At 41.2% G+C, this 20,256-nt stretch overlaps 1 protein-coding gene across 5 annotated transcripts in view; it reads left to right on the forward strand.

The window, feature by feature from the left end:
* Positions 1-3,945: 3,945 nt before the first annotated feature.
* Positions 3,946-20,256, forward strand: part of GRIP1 (glutamate receptor interacting protein 1) — a 307,874-nt gene continuing 291,563 nt past the window's right edge. For 3 of the 5 annotated variants that reach the window (XM_077178851.1, XM_077178852.1, XM_077178855.1), the window contains exon 1: positions 3,946-4,377. In XM_077178851.1, coding sequence (XP_077034966.1) covers positions 4,323-4,377 — 55 coding nt within the window. In that variant the 5' untranslated portion in view covers positions 3,946-4,322. The remainder of the gene's footprint in view (positions 4,378-20,256) is intronic. The other 2 variants (XM_077178860.1, XM_077178861.1) reach the window with 1 other exon arrangement.

Genomic DNA, 20,256 nt, shown 5'->3' on the forward strand with positions numbered 1-20,256 from the left:
AAATGGTTTCTTTAAAGGGAAACAGAGAAAATCTTCCTGCCTCCTTAAAACATCAGATGGCTAAATCCCAAGTCACACAGGTACATAACATGGACAGCAGGTGGATTGCAGGTTCCTGAACACACAAACACAGTCCGTAAAACTCCCACCTTCCCCTTTTGCTTATTTGAAGGCTGTAGCCAGCTTCCCTGAACTAATTGTGCTCATGTTTTGTCTGATTCCTAAATCTTTTTGGAACTGACAGACCAAGTAACTCGGGTTTTAACTTCTTGATGGGCCCATTTCCACAGACAGGCTCAGACATCCTCCTCTTCTGCTGCAATCCCCCTCTTAGCCAATGTGAGAGATTCATAAACAGGGCAAGCCAAAGGGACCAGGTCTCCTGCACTGGCCTAAGGTGGATATTCCCCATTGAGGCTGACAATGACTGCCTACAACTCTGTGGCAGCATGTCCAACTATTTTTTCTTAACATTTGTTAAGAAAAGTCCAAAACTATGTCAAAAAAAAAAATCAATTGTTGGTATACTCATTATGTCTCATCTGTGAACTTTTTGACCTGATGTTCAGCAATGTGACAATAGCTTTCAAGATAAGACACTTTTTTAATAAAAGAAAAATATAGAATGATAAAATAGAAGAGCAGTGGGCAGAGAAGATGCTGTATGGAGTTCATCTCTGGTCTGCCTAGTGCTCAGTTCTGACAGGATTGGTATCAGTTTTTTAATGAAATCACATTTTAATGTGACTTGCACACATTTATGTAACAGTAAGAATACAGTAACACAGTCTCAGGCTCCCATTGGTGACAGTCCACCTAGAAGAATCAGAACCTACCCTTCTCCCCAGATGGCACAGCCAAATACTACAGAGCCATCAACAACATCACTCAAGTATTTTTATCAGAATCATATGGAAGTTCTGATCCAGAAACCCATAGAAGTTGCAACATCTTAATATTATAAAAGTTATTTTAGATAATTTTTGACTTTTATTTGCAGAAGAGATTTTCCTTCATACCTTCTAAAGCTACTTGTAGTCAAAAATGTATATGTAAACATGTCAGTTATTTAGTAAAAAAACCAAAAAACCCTAAAAGTTTAGAAGATCTAAAAGCTAAGGCATTTTTCCTAGCTTAGAGGAAATTTATAATGCAAATCTCCATTTACTGAGAAACATTATAGTCCTCCAGTAACTGAACCCTCTGCCTGACCATCTTCATATTTCTTCCTTTTAGGAAATACATAAGAACAGGAAATTAAAAAAAATAATCTCTTCTTTAGAATGCTCACAGAATAAAACCTTTCCTTGATGATACTTCTTTTGCTTTTGATTAATTCTAGGGTTATACATGCTTCAGATGACCTGCATGTTGCAGCATCAAGTAAGAATAAAGGGTGCTTTCTTGAAAAATCAAGATTTGATTAATTTGAAATTCTCTGGGGAGAAAACTGTAGACAGAAAAGAACTGTCAGGAAGTTTGTAGCTACCTGTGTGATATGTTCACCATAAAATGCACATGTAAATCAGGTAGCTGATTTCTTCCATTAGTAGCATTGGGATATGCAGAAGCAGTTGTTCAGTGTAAAACAGCTCATGTGAGTTAGAGAAAGCAATTAAATTAACTTGAGCCAGGCACCCATGCAAGCTTCTCCTGTGACAAAGAAATGTGGAATTATAGACTGTCATTGCCTTAAAGGATTTATTTGTAGAGTACTGCATAAGACAGAAAGAAGCATACATATTCCATTTAATGATGCAAATGTTGTCAACTATTTAATATGTAGTATATTTGCTCCTGAGAAGCCAGTGATATTTAGAAAAAGTAGGACTTATCCCTTGTTTTGAAACACATTTTTTCTGGAGCAAATCCAAACCAGCAGCTGGGATTTTATGATTCCTGCAGGATCCTGAAAAATCCCTGAAAAATTCAGTCCTAAGGAATTCTTACTCACATTCAAAGTGATGACACTATAAAAAATAGCTAGAAAATGGCTTATTGTGGACTGAAGAGTAGGGCAATCTACTCTATTCCTCTGACCTGCAATTTTGCAGAACTTCAGTGCTGGCAAAAAAAAATCAACTGGAGGATCAGAGCTACAATGTTAAGGCTCAATGTTTGTATTTTTATCATTTGTAATGGAAACATCAGGAGTAAAAGGCGGATATCAGAGGTAGTGTGTAAGATTTAGGACACAGATGACACAATCATCTGAAGTTTTATTTCATTCCATGGCACTTGAAAGTCCCGGTGTCTTTTAAGAAATGGCAGAGGTAAATGCCAAAGTAATTTTATTTTTAAAGTAGTTATATTTCTATACACTTTATTGCCTTTAAACCTGTTCCTGGCTGTGTATTCTCTAGGAACTCTTGGGACAGTTTTTTGCACCTGCTCCTTGTATTGGTGCCTGCTGGGCTGAATAGCTGCAGAGTTTTTTCTCTCTCAGTTTTCTCTGCCTGAACACCCCAAAGGCACTGTGTGGAAGTTTTACCCTGTGAGCAAAGAATCTAACTGGAAATCTTTCTTTTATAATGCTTAGAAATAATTCATATGCACACTCACATTTTTCTTTAGAAATACCAATAACACCCCCCCCCCCCAACATTATTTAAGTAAAAGGATTATGAAAGAAGGAGAATATTAGCATAAATATGTCTCTTCTAAAAGAAAAGAGCCAAGATTGGGTTTCAAATATGCAGGGAACACAAATTAAGTGTCCCCAACAAGGAAACAAAAATACCAACAGTGACATGATTCAAAGCTGACATAAATCCAGTCTGATACTTGTAACTTGGTAAAATGTTTTTGCTTTGTTAACTGCACATTGCTGGGTTTTGTTCTAGATCAAGTATCACCTGTCCTCTCACAGGTGCAAGAGTGTTGTCAACAAAAAGAACTTGTCATTGCATACTCTTAATTCAACCGAAATCCAGGATATGCCTACTCTGTTTGGATCGCTGGTACTGCTCAGTGATCCTGCAGCATTACTGATGACAGGACTGCAGCCCAAGTGCAATCAAGGAAAAGCCAGGAGCTGCAGCTTTCATCAATGGGATTTTAAACAAGGGGTTTTCATGAGCACCAAGACACATTCTGCTTGACATGCTGGCACAAAGTCAACACAGAGGAATGCTGTGTCAGGAAACTGTCATGAAATTTACAGCAGAAATTAAACCCTTCAAAATTTCCTCTGAGTACAGGGTTCATGTGGAGTTGTTTGATTACATAAAATTACATAATATCTATAAACGTGAGGATGTTACAGACAATATAAAAATGATCACAACATAATTGTTAGGCAGGATGAAACTCCTATAGGAGTGCACGCAGAAGTGCCTGAGAAAATTAAAAAGCTTCAGCTGTATTGCTATCATTATTTTCAAATGACATTCAAACCTGCCACTTTGAATTTCTTTTCTGTAAAAAATAAAAGGAATATTTAATCATCACAGCATTAGTTTCCTGTTAGGACATGGCTGTATCAGATAAGGCCTTTTAGTCAAAAGGTCGTAAGGAACTGCCTGTAATACTGACAGAAATTTGACCTGCCACAACCGGGTCCTGGACTCTTTATGGTGCAAATTCGGGTTTATTTGGTCGGGGGCTGTCCCTGCCCTTCGTGGGAGCTTGCCTCAGTTTTAACTCCTTAGAGCCCAGCTTTCGCACACCTGGGTGCAGGGAAACCGACCAGTCAGGAATTGCGGAGGGAAAGGGACAAGCCCCTGTCATGCTGCGAGGCGAGGCACCGCCGGGATGGCTGCGCCGCTCGCCACGCGGGGGCCGAAGCTCAGACCCTCGCACGGGTGCGGAGTTTCACCGGCGCCACAGCCCCCGGCCCGCTCCCCGCGGCGTGGGGCAGCCCCTCGGCCCGGCCCGCACCTGGGGGCCGAGAGGCGCCGCGCCCCGCCCGCCCCACCTGGGCCCGCCGTGCCGAGCGGGACCGCCCCGCGCTCTCCATTGTGCGGCCGCCGGCTCGGGCCACCTGCCGGCGGCGCCAGGGCCGGGCCGGGGCCGGGCACCGCTCCGCGCCTCCTCTGCCTCCCACAATCCCCCCGCCCACCCTCTCCGGTCCCCGGCTGAACCGGGGCGAGCCCGCGCCTTCCTTCCCCGCCTGCCTCCCTCCTGTCCCCCGGCTGGCGGAGCTCCGCCGCCTCCCCTCCCCCGCCCTCTCTCTCCCTCCCACCGCGCGGCCGCCGCCCCTCCGCCGCTGCCCGCCGGAGCCGCCGACTTCCCCCTGAGCGCGGGTTGCCGCCGCCTCGCCCTGCCATGAGCCGCTCCCCGTCGCCGCCGCAGCAGCAGCGCTGAGCGGGGAGCGCGGAGCCATGCCGGGCTGGAAGAAGAACATCCCCATCTGCCTGCAAGCCGAGCCGGAGCGAGGTGAGCGTGGAGCCCCGCGGCGCCAGCCGCCCGCCGTGAGGGAAGGCGGGCGGGCGGGCCGGGGTCTGCGGCGCCGCCGGGTGCCCCCTCCGCAGCCCCTGCCGGGCACGGCCGCAGCCGCCCCGCGGTGGGACGGGCGGCCGGCCCCGCGCCTTCCATCTTGCTCCGGCGCCGCGGCTGCAGCGGGGGCTGCGGGGGGCGGCACCGGGCCGGGGGACACACCGGGCCGGCCCCCGCCGCCTCCGCACCAACTTTACTTTTCTCCGCGGTGCTGCCGCCCGCGCTGGACCGGGCCGGGCTTGTAGAGCCGGGCGGGCGTGAGCCGGAGGGATGGGAAGGTGGCTCCGAAGTGACTTCGCGAAACTTCTCCGTGTGTGGCTTTGCCCCGGGCCGCTGCCGGACCTATCCCGTCCCTCCCGGTGGGCGCCGGTGAACCGGCACGATCGCGCCTCGGCGGCGAGCAGTGGCCGCAGTAGCTGCCCCGAGTCCCGGCAGCGGTCCCGGGATGGCCTCGGGTCCCCGAACCCCGCCGTACGGGTCGGTGATGTCAGAACCGAGAGGGTTTCTGGTCGCTCTTAAGAATAAACTATCTGTTATAATAAAAATGTGTCTTTGCCCCTTCGTCAGAGAGGGCTTCTGTCATGGGTGGCTGTTCTGTCCCTTGCTCCTTCTTCAGCCTGTGGGTCAAAGACAAAAGAGGTTGGGACACCATTTAGTCTTAGGTATGCCCGTCGAATTATGTCTTTGATTTACAGGTCAGTTCCGTGGTAGCATGTGGAGTCCTGAGGCAGGACATTTGGGTTTGGTTGCTGCTGTGTTGGATAGCTGGCTCTCCTGCTAGGAACAACAATTCTCCGAGTATTCAAAAGGAAGGAGAAGGTTCTGATTACTGTGTGGAAGAAGTCTTGTTCCCTTGCGTTGGAGGTGGAGGTCTTTTGCAGAATTGCTGCCCTTCTGACTAGTAAATCCTGTCCCTAATGGGAAGTTCATCACAAACATATGATATCATGAAAATAGTTGCTGAAATAAGCGCAAGGTGTTTCAGCTGTGAAAAGCGAGCTTTTGAGGCTTTACTCTCAGTAAATACATCATTACTAAGATCTGTGGTCATGTTTCTTTATGTCACAAATCTGTGTAGCAGAGGAATCACAGAAATAGGATGGATGACAGTTGTCAAAATATATCAGATGCGTTTACAGATGAGGGAACTTTAGAAGGGGTCTAATCTGGCTGTGTCAGAAACTGGAAAGATTTTCTCATTTTATTCTGCGTAAAGCTTGTGTCATGAGCTATAACATGCGGACTTGTCTTTATTCAGAGTAAACAATAAGTGGTGGTTTTGCTCTGATGGGTTTAATGTCAGAATACTGATTTGTTACCAGTTCTTGTTTATTCCTTTTTCTGTTTAACCTCTTTCGTCTTTATTATGAGGGCGAATAGATTTATATGTTAATAGTCTTACCACTGATACTTTTCTTTATTGTATTTCAATTGTGTAAAGAAAAAAAATCTCTGCTCTGCCTAAAGTAAATTATTGCCTTCTGAAGTATGTTGCATTGTATAGTGCTTAAGTTTTAGCTAATAATTTAACAGGATTCCAGTCACTGGAACTTTCGTGATTTAGACTTGGAAAAATATTAAATGGTCAAAATATTTAATCAGTATTGAATTTAATAGTTCTTGAGTATGAAGAATAGATGAAATAAAGCTTTCAAGCTAGACAGAAAAACGGCTAGTGCAGTAATGAAATGAAGGTGCATCTTTAGCTAATGTAGGAGTTTAGTGTGGCATTGAGTAAAAGGCAATTACAAATGCAGTTAAATTCTGGTTCAGAGCCAGTTATGCTAACATCCCCCTCTTCTGTTTCTAGAAAATATTTCCATTCAGTTAGTCTGCAGAACGTTTTATGTACATAGTGCTATCAGAAGACTTTTGTGAATGTAAATACTGTTATTTTAGACTAACAGTGTAGCTGATAGCTTTCTATGATTTAGATATGGAGTAATACTGAATGTGAAATATTTAGTAATATAAATTGTATTTATGTTGCATATACAAGTATGCCTTTATATAGGATATAAAATATCCATCCCAAATGCTTGTGTATATGGGATAAGAATACTCATACAGAAGATAAGAATAGGAAACATTTAAGTGCTTGTGTATTGTCTTTGATTTTATGTTCCTGTAATCTGATTGTTTTAATCAGTGTTCTGTTCCTGTGAGAGAAGCTAGTCTTTATTCAACCCTATGAACACTGGTAGGACTGACTAGTAGTAATTTTCCTGTATAACAACACAGACCTGCTAAGTTAATTTGGTGCTGAAGTTTTTTGGTGGTGATCACTTGTGAAACAAACTACAAAATGAAAAGAGATAAAACAACCCGTCCAAACCAGAAAAGTACCTACAACCACAAACCAAACAAGATCTCAAAAAAGAAGTGAGCAGGTAAGTAATGCCAGTTTATCCTTGTGCCTCCTGCTGACTTTCCCCTTCAGGGAAGCCTCTCCTGCTGGCTTTATTATATCCACAGTCCATACCCCCCTTCTCTATCATAATAAACAGGTGCTGCACAGCTTTAATTTCAAGTCTGGTTGTAGCAGAAGATTTCAGCTGGAAAAAGTCAGCTCTGGAGGTGCTGGGAAAACTGGGAAGGCAAAGATTTCCATGTGGTGAGCTATGAGTGGTTTGTACCAGGCTTTTTCCCCTCAAATGTTACAGAGCTCTGTGTCTTCTGCATGCACCTCTAGGGAGCTGATCGGGCCCTTAGGTCCTCAGCAGTGGAAGGAAGGGAGGAAGTTGTGGGCACTAGGATGTTGGGGCTTGAGGGGTGGGTGGATTTGTTAGAGAGGATGTGGGGGCTGTATCCTCAAGGCACTGCAGCATAGAAGGTTCACTGGGTACCAGCACTCTTTTCTCACTCCAAACCAATGCAGCATTGCTTTGGGGAGCACTTCAAGGCTGTTGTATTTCCCTTGATGCCCAGTTCATCTTGGGAGTCAGGAACTGGATGGCACTGCTGCCACACTGCAGTGCATGCCACAGCATGTGCTGGTGCAAGGAATCAACTTAAAAACTATCCAAGGAGCTGTGTTGTTTTGATGTGAGGAGCTCTTGGGATATTGCAAATGGTGATAACCTTGTGCAGACCTACTGAGTTTGCTCCAAGTGGAGTTGAGTCTGTTGGCATCCTTGTTTGTCCCTTCCTGGCTTCAGAGCCCCCTTCTATCTTGAATATCTACTGCAGAAAGTCCTTAGTGCAGCCTGTGATTGTTGTTCCTACAAGTCATGCGCTGAAATGGAGGTTATCCAAAAACTCGATAAAATCAGAATTTTGCTAATGGAAATTGGCCAGTCTTGCTGAAATGAAGTAGCAGAGACGTGGTCAATGCTGTTGGCTCACCTTGGCAACAACTGATACTCTGAGTAAAGGAGAACAACCTGGGATAATGTTTCAAGCATCAGAGCGTGTATTTGCATGTAGAGTTTAATGTTTGTGAGAGTGCTTTGTGGTGGAGAAGATTCTCTTCCGAGGGGTGGCAATCAGTGGTATTTCAACAAGTATTTTTAGATGTCGTGACTGTGGAAATTATGTGGGGTACTTACGTCAACTTAAAAAAATCATATTGTGCTGGTTTTCAGTGACTAAAGCCATATTTAAGATATGAAGGGGAGAGCTGCTTTTCGCTGTGTGTACTGCAGCACAGCTCCTGGTATTCTGCTGCCTGCTCTATAATCGAGAGCTGTGCTGGCTGTGCTGCTTCTGGCTTTCACTGCCAAAATTATCACAAGAAGTCCTCTCCTTTAGAGGAAAGAAATTGTGCTCTGTGTTAAGTAAAAGATTTGTAATGTATAACTGATGCAGTATACCCTGTCATTTAAAAAACGACACGTGAAGATGTGCTAGTGTAAGACAGTGCCTTTAAAATTCAGGGTGCACTTCCCTCCTCCCCAGTCTTCTGCCTAAGACGTAAATCAGATCTTGTTGTAAGCCACCTAAAACACTTTCTGGGGTGACATCTTCATAAATACTTTAAGAAGAAAAATGTTACTGGAATTAATTTTGTTCAATATTCGTTCCAATCAAGTTAAATGAAGGTGTTTAATGGAATTCCTGCTTCAACTTTATAGCTGATCAAGTTTGCGGGGAGTACAGAAAATACTATTTCTACATCTTGTATGCTGTACACTGTGGGACTGCTTGAGATCCCTTAATGTACACCCATGTTAATTTTAGAAATTAAAGCATCTAAGTATGCTTTGGTCTTGATTTTAGTTTTTAAGTAGTATTCATTCCACAGTTGTTTTTCCTCTGTTAAATAGACCAGTTATATCAAGGAAGAAGGAAATACTGAATTTTTATTTTCTGCTTTTTCTATCCATGTTCACACTTGACAGGGAAATCAGGTGAACTTCAAGGAATCATTTTAAAGGAGACAGTAGGAAACGTTTTAAACCCCAGGACTCAAGGATAAAAAAATGCACAGGTATTTTGTGAATCCTGCCTCAAATACAAAACTACCATGGTCTCATGGAAGATGTGCTGACAACAAGCATCTATCCCTGAGGTTACTGCTGCGTGAGCTTGTCTGCTCATCTTAAGCTGCAAGAGAATCAGTTTCTCAGATAAGGGAAAGATATGTTACTGAATTTAATCATGTTATTGTGGGTTAGCAATTTGCATCTGATCAAATGAGGCCACTTCACAGTGGATATGCTTCATGCTCTTGCCAGGTACCTGTTAAAAATCAGCTTATTTTCAACTGAAGGCTGAGGGTGACTGTTCTTTGTATTTCAGTCTTTCACCTAGTAAGGCAAGAGGAATCTTTTTCTTCTTGAGCTTACATGGGTTCTTGGAAACTGAAGAGAGCTGCAGACCTAGGATTAGAAACCTTGTAGAGGCTTTCTGTCTGTCTTTATCTCATGTGTGTCACAGCTCTGTTTTGTCATGTGTGTCACATGCCTCCTGAAAAGTTAAAGTATAACCTGGATGGTAAAAAACTTTTGTGAGGAGAGTATGTGTTTACAGTGGCAGCTCTAAGAATCAGGACTGGGTGTTGGGGATGAATGTTTGGAGAGAGATGTGTGGAAGATCCCCTTTTACCCCAGGAAAGGCATTGCCTAGACTTAGTGTTGCATGCAGATATCTAATTCGTGAACAGTTGGGACATTTGGTCAGTTGTGGTATGCAAAGTGCGCTGTAGTTGCTTACATTTAAGGTGAAGAAGTGATAAGGACAGAAATGGAAGGAAATGTCAGTTTCAGCTGCTGACACAAGAGGCGGCTTGACCAGCTTCATTCCCCTCCTCCAGAAGCATCTGAAACAACCAAATCTCAGATTGGAAAACACTAATACTAGGAGACAGATTAATAAGAAAATACCGTTTGCAAACTGTACATACTTTGTTCTTGTTGGCACTCCTGTCTCTTTTCACCTCAGTCTTGATTGAACTGTGTCTTGGACATTGGTCTTTCTCCATTTGCTAAACTCAGTGTTGGTGAAGTCCATTTGCCAGGTGGGATAAGATGACACTCTGGAGCTGGCTTTCAGCAGCATGCAAAGGGCACAGGCATGCTGTGTCAGTTTTTTCATTCTTTCTCTTAAAACCAGCTGAGATGGGGAAGATTCTAACACAAGGATGGAAAAGAGGTAACAATTGTTCCCCAGTGCCCTTTTAACATGAAAGGAACTGAGAGCGGGCAAAAATCGTATACATCTCTTGTGATCTGCATAGCCAAGTTAACAGCATTTTATGAACTGTGGTATTACAAGAATTTGTTAAATCTTGTGGGATCTTCATGAAGGTATGGTCTTCACTGGTAGCTGAGAGATTATCGTCCCATGTCTGGGTCACAACCAAGGTTTTTTCCCCTCATGTAGAAAGAAAGTGTGAGATAAGTGCAAATAAATGATTTCTATTTTTTTCAGAGGCAGAAGCAGTTTTTGTTCATGTCTGTCAGAAATGCAGTTAGATTTGTCAGCAGTGAGTGATTGCAGCAAATACTCCAGCTTGCCTCAAAGAATAGCAACACGTAGAATTTGAAGCAGTAACAATATTTGCCACTGACAGGCACAAGTTTCTTTTTTGTGGGTGTCTGGGAGCTATAAAGGGTAGAAATTCTAAATGACAAGTTTTTGATCAGAGTTTCTTGTACGCTGAAACATTAGAGACACGCATAACTGGAAATACAGAAGCTAGAGTTTTAGATCCTTCAGCAATTTACATGTAGACAACTTCTCTTGAATCTTGGTGCATAATTATATCCCTACTATGGGTTGTTTTTCTATTATTCAAGATTATCTGAGCTGCCACAGCTTGAGGTTCTCCCTAAAGAGCTGTGAAGACCATGTTGCTCTGCAGTGGTTGCAGGAAGTAAGGCTTGATGCTGCACCTTCTCCCCACTGCTTGTATCTGAGTCCTCTTTAGTCATTCTAATGCTTTTGAGAAAAGATGCACCGAGTGAGCAGGTATCTGTAAGAGTCTGGTGATTGTGGCTGTGAAATTTGGATATCTTTCAATGTTTTATCTAAATGTTTTGAATTTATGCACACTGAAATGTCAAGAGTACCATCCATCTGTAGGGAAAAACAAACTAATGGGATGTGTCAGCATCCTGTATGGATGGGGACAGGGTGATCACCTGCTCAGTGTTTCATTTGAGCAAGATGAGTGAGACCCTGCAAAATTCAGGGTAAAATAGTAACATTTATGTCAGATACAAGTAATCTTGATTACTGTATCACCCTACTGGTTTGTTTGTTGTGTTTGCTTGGTTTTTTCCCCTGTTCCTCTTTCTGCTGGCACTATGCGGGGTGGCTGGGGAACATAAACTCACAAACTCTTCTGGCATGTCCTCTGGTATGAGGTGGCCAGCTTTTTTATGGTTCTCAATGATATTGATGGTCTTATGGCAGGGTTTTTTAAAAAGTCATTATCAGTGCGAGTTCTGATCCTACATCACAGATTAGAAGCAATGTTCTTTGTTTAATGTTGAAATAGTTTAATGACAACATACAAGTAGAAAAGACAGGTAAGCAAGGGGTGACTGTTTTGGTACCAATATATATTCCACAAGGAATTTTATTGTCTTTTCTCTTTGGAAATCACCACAGGAATTGAGAATGCCTGGCATGACTAACTCAATCTCCATCTTTTTTGTGCCCTAATTTCTTGTTATTAGTAAAAATCACCAGTGGGAAGATTCTGCTACTGTGAAGGAAAACTGCAGAGAGTATTTTAAGAGTTTCACCATCGTCTTTACGCACTGGAATCCCACAGATATTTAGGGAATTCCACAGTTTCCTCATGCAAGTTTAAACCTCTCAAAATAAGAGAAATTATTCCCTGAAATATAAAGATAGAGATGTAATGATGACAGTTAAAAGTAACCGTTAGTGAAACTTACCAGGTTTTGGGTTTTTTTTACCAGTGGGGTGAGACAGAAGTTTTAACACTACTGCTTTGTGGGCTAGTAATTTCATGTTGTGTAACTGAATACAAACATTTCCTTATTAAGAGATAGTGTTTTGAATGTTGTAAAGTATTGCCAGAATGTGTCTTCTCAGTAGCTGCTTTTCCTAGGAAGATAGGAAAATTTAAAATAACTATTTTTGTTTACTAAGCCACTCTATGTAGTTAGCACTTTCTTCCTGAAGCAGTTTCCCAGTAGGTGAATGTACAGTGGGGCATGGTCTCTGTCCCACACTGCAGTGTGTGAAATAAAACCGAGGCATTTGCATTTAATCAACAAAATGAAGAAGAACATATCAGTGACTGGTGCGTAAGTGAGCCAGACCTTGTTTTGTTTCTGTGGGTATCAGTTGGCGACACAGAAGTAACGCCAGCTTTTCTACAATTGCCTGACGTGGAGACAGGTGTTCTGCAGTCCAGCACTTGTTTGTCAGTTTAGCAGCTTGGGACAGTATTCATAAGTGGGACAGTATTCATAAGAATAATTTTTGTAGGCAAAAAAAATAAGAACAATAGCTGCCACTTTTGGGGCGGCTATAATAACAGGTGATATGACACCAAGTTGAGCAGTTAAAAATATCTTTGTGATAAACGTGTTCTGCATAGGCAAGAAGAAACAAGGTTATAGGAAATTGTTATTGGGATAGAAATAACAGACTTGTGGAGTACCTGAATTATATATTTTTTTAATTTGGATTATTGTCTCTGTGGACCAGATACTAAATCCTTTGTATTTCTGTTGCAAAGAACAGCTTCCTCTGCTTCTGTATTTTACCTTGATTACTAGTTCCCCTTTCTTAAAGGTGAGGAACAACCCGGTGCTGACAGGTGCTGCCTCTCACCTAAGAAGTTTTATTGGCATCTGAGCAAAGCCAGGATGGTTCCAAGAAGTGAGTCGTATCAAGCTCCCTGCTATGCTTTCTTGAAATCTCTTTAAAGCATTGGTAACTGGCAGGATTTTGTTGTCACTTGTACCCATGCTTCTCAAAACAGGGTTGAGACCTGAGTTTGAGAGGAGGCAGTTGTGGAATAAGAATAAACTCATTGTTTTAATACTCTGACAAAAGTTTAATCTCAGTGGCATTTTCAGTGAAGCATTTAGTTGTTTTTGTGTTAGGAATGGATTTACAAAACACCTGGCCAGGAAGTCACAGAGCAAATACTCTGGGGAGTAAAATTCACTGCCTGGTAAATGGATGTAGTTCTGCTGGATTCTGAAGGCTAATTCACTTGTGACAGCAAATTTACTGAGCCCTTGTACCTGTTAGTGGAAGCTGTTTCTTAGTCCAGGTTCTCTTCTGAAAAGTCAGAGAAGACTGTTGCCAAAAATACATTGCCTCCTTCATGTATGTTTGCCAGTTTTATTCTTCTGTATTTTTACATTTTCTGGATCATATTTGTAAATGCCACAATGTTATTGAATGCACTGAGAAATTTTGAGCCTGAGCCTTTTCGAAACACCTTATATATTTAATAAAGCTTCCAAATTTGTGAGGAATATACCTATAATTTACTTTGATTTTTTTTAGTCTAATATTAAACTTTCCCAAACCAAATGATATACCCAAGATGTGGGCTTTAAATTAACTGTGTTGTTAAAGATTCTATGTGCATCACGATTTGAGCCAGCAAACTGTCCTGCATGGAATCCCTAATCCAGCAAAGTATTTAAAAATATGCATGTTTTTCTGGACCAGAACACGACAGTAGTGTCAGCTAGACTCTAGCAGAATGAATGGATAATGCACCTGGTCCCAGTTAATTTGATGCTTATCTGAAAAAGTTGTCTAAGTCAAGGGCCAAGGTCACTGAAACCTTTGCTGCTTAGAATCATAGAATGATTTGGGTTGGAAGAGACCTTAAAGGTCAGCTTGTTTGAACCCCTGTGCTATGGGAAGGGGTACCTCCTGCTAGACCAGGTTGCTCAGAGCCCCATGCAGCCTGGTCTTTAACAGTGCCAGGGGTAGGGCAGCCACAACTTCTCTGGGCAACCTGCTCCAGTGCCTCACCTGCTCCAGTGCCTCACCCCTTCTGCAAAGAACTTCTTCCTAATACCTAATTGAAACCTACTCTCTTTCAGTTTGAAGCCATTCCTGCTTCTCTTGTCACTGCAGTTCCTGGTGGAGAGAGAGAATCCCTCTCTGGCTTCCTTGTAGACCTCATCTAGATACTGGAAGGCTGCTCTGGGCTCTCCACACAGCCTTCTCCAGGCTGAGCAGTCCCAACTCTCCCAGCCTGGCTTCAGAGGAGAGGTGCTCTAATCCCCTTGCCAACTTTGTGGCCCTCTGGACTTGCTCTGGCAGTTCCCTGTCCTTATGTCAAGGGCACCAGAACTGTACCCAGCACTCCAGGTGGCATCCTAGGAGGGCAGAGGGGCAGAATCACTTCTCTTGACCTGCTAGCCATGCTCCTTTTGATGCAGATATGGAGAATGAATAATCCATCTGAAGTCAGTTAAACTTAAGCCTATAACTTCTATGTTTAAGTGAATCAAAGGATAATTCTAAAAAGAAACTATTTATTTTCTTTAATTAAAGGTCGTTCTCATGATACACACTAATACCTGTTTTGGGGGGGGAAGAAAAAAAAATCTAAAGGATTTAAAATACTGTAAATTTTTTTCCCTGTGTTTTTATTAAAATATTGAGGTTTTTTTTCACAGAGAACATGTAAAATATGTTTTAATTTGATGGTATTTCTCTGCTTATTCCTCATTCCTTGTGGGAAGAGAAGTTCAATGTGTTTAAGTGCAGGGTGTTTGACATTCTTTTTTTCTGGTGGGAAAAACTTCTTTTGTGGTCATTGAAAGATGTTGCATCGTGAATATAAGTAATGTGCAAAAAATGTGTACTCAGAGCTGGCAGTTTTATCACCAGAAGTGGCACGTACCATTTACCCCGACACATCTGAGATCCCACTGTGTTTTCAGAGTTACCTGATTTATTACCACAAAGAAGCTAATAATTCTATATCACGGTAGAAGGAACAGTCTTTGTCAAAGTGGAAATATTGAGAGAGTTGGGTTTTTTACATTTTTTTCAAGTTTTTCTTTCATGTGGAGTCTAAAACCCATGAACTTTTCCCTACTGCATATTTAACTGTAATAGCACTGAAAGCGTAAGTTGTCACTGTACAAAATAGGGTAGCATCTTGGTTGAAGTCAGTAAGAATTTTTGGTTGAATTTGTTGAAAGTAGGATGGCTGAACTGTTGCCAGTTGGGAAAGCTGCAAATGTGGGTTAGGTTTTTTTGAAAGCTGGAGTATAGCATTGGATGGGGTGACAGGATCACCTGTTGAGAAAGAGAGATTAAACACTCTGGGGCTGTTGCTGTGAATTGGCATTGAAAGGAGGAAAGCTAGTGCTGCTATTTTTGTGCCTTGTTCCTTAATTCCCAGGTAGTTTAAAATACATATACTTCTGGATATTCCTTCCTACTTTGATTTTGTATTCCAGTCTTTCTGTTTTGTGAACTGCTGATGTCAGTACTTTGAAAATGCTTTGACACCCAGAAGGTGTTAATGAAATTAAGTAATAATAGAAACATTAGAATTTCCAAAGAAACTTAAAAATGCTCCCAGACAAGTCTAAATGTCTTCTGCTTTGTTGATCAGAAAAGAGGACTTTGAGTTCATTAGTTTGTTTCATCTTCAGCAGTGGTTTAAAACCTTAGGCCTCCTTTCTTTAAAGCAAGGTAGGTGTTATTTTGTGAGGAAAGAAAATGGGGCAGATGTGTGGTTGTTGCAAGGTCATGGTGAAGATGTGCTTTGCAGTTGGAACTCTCATGTCTTGTTCTTCAGTCAGTGAAACATTAGTCTCTAGTCTTTCCTGCATGAATTGTAAAGATTTCTCTGTAATAGTTGGTTAGAAAATACAAATAGAAGAAAAGAGGCACCTTTTTTTTTCCAGGTAACAAACTACACTTGTGTGAGTACAGTATGTAGGAGAGATTGTAAATCCACATGCTCACCCTTAAAAGCAAGATCCAATGTCAAGTGGATCATCCATGAAGTAAGCAGAATAATAATAAAAAAGCTGAATGAACCCAAGATTATTCTGTAGTACGACATTGCCATAAAACTCTTGTAGTACTCTATAGCTTTCCAGTCAGTTGAAAAATAAAATATATTCTCTGTTAACATACAATACTCATATGTCTTAAAATAGACTTGAGTATTGCTATGGTAAAGAACATTGTTGTGTAAGTCATTAAACCTAATGGATTTTTATTTGTGTATGCTAGTTTCCTGTTCTGCTGGTGCATTTCAGTGTGTTTATTGAAGATTTCCTTGAGAAAAAGTCTTAAGGGAACATAATTTTAACATACCTGTTTAATCAGGGAAGAAGGGGCTTTATTTTTGTAATGAAAATGTCATCTTTCCCCTTGAACTGAGGTGCTGCATGAAAGGTAGACAAGAATAAAAGCACTTTTGCTTGTTTGATCTTCCAAGGGCAAGTTTATGATTTGCCATTGCACAGTTTGGAAGCTGATAATCTATGAGCCCAGTTCCACAGAAGAGACGAAGCAATTTTTTCCTCTGCATGTAAAACCAAGGATTTACATTTAATCTTGTGAAAAATCTTCTCTGCCAATACTAATATGTGAACACCAAGGTGCCTAAGTATGTACAGAAGAATTGTACCAAGTTAGAGTTGGCAGTGCTAGGTTTATGGCTGGACTTAATTGTCTTGAGGGTCTTTTCCAACCTGAATGATTGTATGATTCTAAGTTCATCTCTAAGAGACTGATTTAGCTATTAATCTTCATTCTTCCTCCTGATGTCCCACTAATTTGGGCTATGCTGGAGGCAGCTTGGTCTCAGAAACCTTTAGGTTTTCCATCTGCTTTACTGAGCTTCTAGAGTTGTCTTTTCGATGGTGATGGACTTAAATACCTCAGCTGCTTCCACCATACTGTGTAACACAGCATTTGCCATTTGTTTTCTGTCTGACTGAGCAGGTGCTGTTCTCTTTCCCCACGACCACCCTTTGGCTTCCCCTGAGCTGTGAACATCATCTGGTATAGCAAAGAGCTGTAAATAGTTTTTGCATTAGGTTCTGCATTCAGCTATCAGCATCATGTTCTGCTTCTTTCTGAAACTGAGTTTGCGGTGCAATTTTATGTAATTTATCCTTTTTTTGATATTTCAGGGTTGCAATAAATTAAGGCAGTTATGGGAAGAATTTGCATCTTCAAGGCAAAATACAGGTGCAGTGAAAAACACCTATAGACAAACAGGTAGAATATATTGCTATGGAAACCTTATTAATTTGGCAGTGATAGGAATGCCAGATTGATTACTGATTCTTCATAAGATGTTTTATTAAAAAAGAAAAAAGTAAAAGTCACAAAATCTTACTGAGCAAGTAGGGACAGTGCTATGGTGTTCAAAGATGTGAACTAATATTTACCCATTCAAGGAAATACTAACAAAATGTCACTTTTATTGGAGAACAGCTTAAAGGTCTAGTGGTTCCTTCATCTCCTCCTTTGCATACAGTATAGACTGTAAGCATAATTTGAGATTCAGAATATGATTTGTTTGAAAAAGCATTTCTTATTTTTATTCATTGAAAGTCAAATTAGGATATATAAACTAAGGAACGAGCAAAAAAATAATGGGGTGAAATTGTTTGAAACTGTTTTAATTATGTCTCATGTCATTCCACAAATGTTTTAATTTCTTTTATGGTGAAGTGTTTAATGAACATAAACAAAATGTTTAATATTTTATTTAGTTATATTAAAATGAGCTATTTCTTAAAAGGAAAACCAAGACATTGTTTTCCAGTAATCCACATAACCTTGCCTAAGCTGCTAGTTTATCTAATATTTTTGTTTTCCATTTCCTCTATTAGCCTTGCTTGTCTTCATGTTATTGTATTGTGATAGTTTTGTATGGTTTCATAATGTTTCATTGTTTGTTTCCTTTAACAATCCTCAGCTTTTGCAATGCTGCTTTTTTTTTTTTTTTTTTTTTTTTTTTTTTTTTTTAAATTTTGACTGATTTTTGTTATAACAGAGAGAAAAGGGGTGGGGAAATAATGTTCAAACAGGAACACTGTTTTTTGTGATCATTGTGACATTGTCCCTGTCCTTTGTCACTGCTGTCCGTGTTCTTTGTGGTAGAGACCTGCTACAGTTGGCCTGCACATTGCTTGTCTCTCCTTCGTGCCTGTGTCATTGGTCACTTTTCTGAATCTGGAAGACTGGAGGCCAACACCGAGGTCCAAATCTGGATGTTCCTGTACTACAGCCTTGAAAGTCCAAAAATCCATCCTTCTCCGTGCTTTTAGAGCTACTGTTGTGCTTTGAGGGGAGCTCATCACTGGATTATCCATTGGAACTCTGCTACTGGGTTACCCTTTACTCATTTTCCTCAGATACCCTGACATTACTCATAGACTGCTCATCTCTTCATTAACATTAGAAGTCTGTACTGATTATGCAAGAATGATTAATGTAGTCAGTTATCCCTGTTTCATGTTGGGTGTCAATGTTTTTCTATTTTGTTTCCTTTTTCAAAGATCTTATCGTCCTAGTTTAAACACATTCCTAGTCTTTCCTGGTCCAGTTAATTGATGGAAAAAAATCTAGCAGGAATCATAGAGTTAAGAAAAGTCAGAACTCATCCATTGACATTTCTTTGAACTCAGGTAAACCACTGATACGGTTGATCATTTTTTATTTAACTGAGTTGAATATACCTGCTTATGTGTACTTTGCTGACGTAAGATTTTTCTGATTGTTTAGGCTAAATGTTTGAATTTGCCTTCTGCGTGATATATATAATTTTGATTTACATATCAGTCAGTTAACTTGACTGTTTAGGAGGTGAGTGTATGTATTTTTGCCTATGCATAGGAGAGCTTGGCAAACCTGGGCCCTCTGATTGTGAGCTCTCGGTTCCAGATTCCTTGCTGTTTAGCTGGAATGGATTCCAGCTCTTCTTACAACTTGCACTGTGGGTTTCTGAGCTCTGTGTCTGGGAATAGGGAAACCCTGAAAGCCCAAATCATTTCCAAGTGTAAAGCAGGAGCTCTGGAGCCCTCTGTCGCTAGGCACTCTGCACATTGCAATATCCTAAAGCCATGTATCCAGCAGCTCAGCATGGGAATTACCAGAATCCATGTATGTCTGGATTTTTAATGAAGCATTCTGTATGTTGAGGTTATGTTGTTTGTTTTTTTCCTTGAAGCATTTATGTTTTAACAAATCAGTAATTGGAAAAACTTTAATTGTCATTGTAAGGATCGATAAAAATAATGTTAAAATGACTGGCAAGATGCCAACTTTCCTCTTTGAGCTCAGAAGCATTAAGTTCAGTGGCACTTTCGAGAGAATCTAATGAGGAAAATTGTCATCTGATCATATCTGAAAAGTGTACTTACTGATGATGAAAGAGGTAGCTTCTAGGAAGATGACCAAGTAGCAAAGACAATTTAAGTTAAACCAGTTGGGATTGCCTGCTTGGTATTGCCTGTGGTTGCCTTTCTGGAAGTAGGATAGATGATTTGATTTGCCTCGGACTGACTTCCTCACGCTGTCAGCCCATCTGCACGTGTTGTGAGTGGTGGAGCAGAAGTCAGTGTGGCTCTTGCAAAGCCACTTTTGTCTCTTGTCTATAATTGGAGGTTAATTGGTCCCGAGAACGTGTTTGTTCAACAGTGGGCAGAACTGAGCTGCTCTGGCAGCGTTCCTGCTTCACTGATTGCTTTGGAGCAGCAGGGTGTGAGCACTGTGGCAGCCATGGTATTAAAAGTTTAAGATTTTTTTGAGTAATTATTCATGAAAATAAATAATAAATCAATGTACTAGCTTGTCTGTTTTTTGATTTTACTCTGCATCTGGCTTTGTCTCTGGCCTGGTTTGTAGCATGAACAAGCAACCCGGCAATACTGGGCAGTGCCCTCTGTTTTAGCAAGTTGATGGGCACTGATTGCTGTAGTTTACACCCAGCAAGAGGAGCAATTTCAAGCAATACCTACAAAGCTTAACAGTTTCAACTGTTGATTTACTTGAGGTGTTGGAAACCTTTTTCCACTTGAGATTCTGTGCATGTGATTTGTCATTCTGGGTCTTTTTCCTTGCTTTCTTCTTCCAGCTCCGTAATAGCAGAGGGTCTCTGAACTGCTTCCCCTCTTGCATCTCACCTATTCTCCTTTTTTCTTTCTCTGTTACTCTTATTTTTTTTTCCCATTTTCTGCCATCTTTTATTGTTGTTTCTGCAGGTCTTTCTTGAGTTACCTCTTTAGACATGCATTATAAATAAGTTGCACTATACTAAGGGTGAAGACAGGCTGAATAAGATGAATGCTTGTTCACCTGGGCATAACTTATGACGCTTTTGCCCACCAGTACAACAATAATATATGGGCAAACTGCTGCAGAGAATCAAGAGGCAAA

The sequence above is a fragment of the Agelaius phoeniceus genome, chromosome 5 (assembly GCF_051311805.1).
Source record: "Agelaius phoeniceus isolate bAgePho1 chromosome 5, bAgePho1.hap1, whole genome shotgun sequence".
Classification (NCBI taxonomy): Eukaryota; Metazoa; Chordata; class Aves; order Passeriformes; family Icteridae; genus Agelaius; species Agelaius phoeniceus.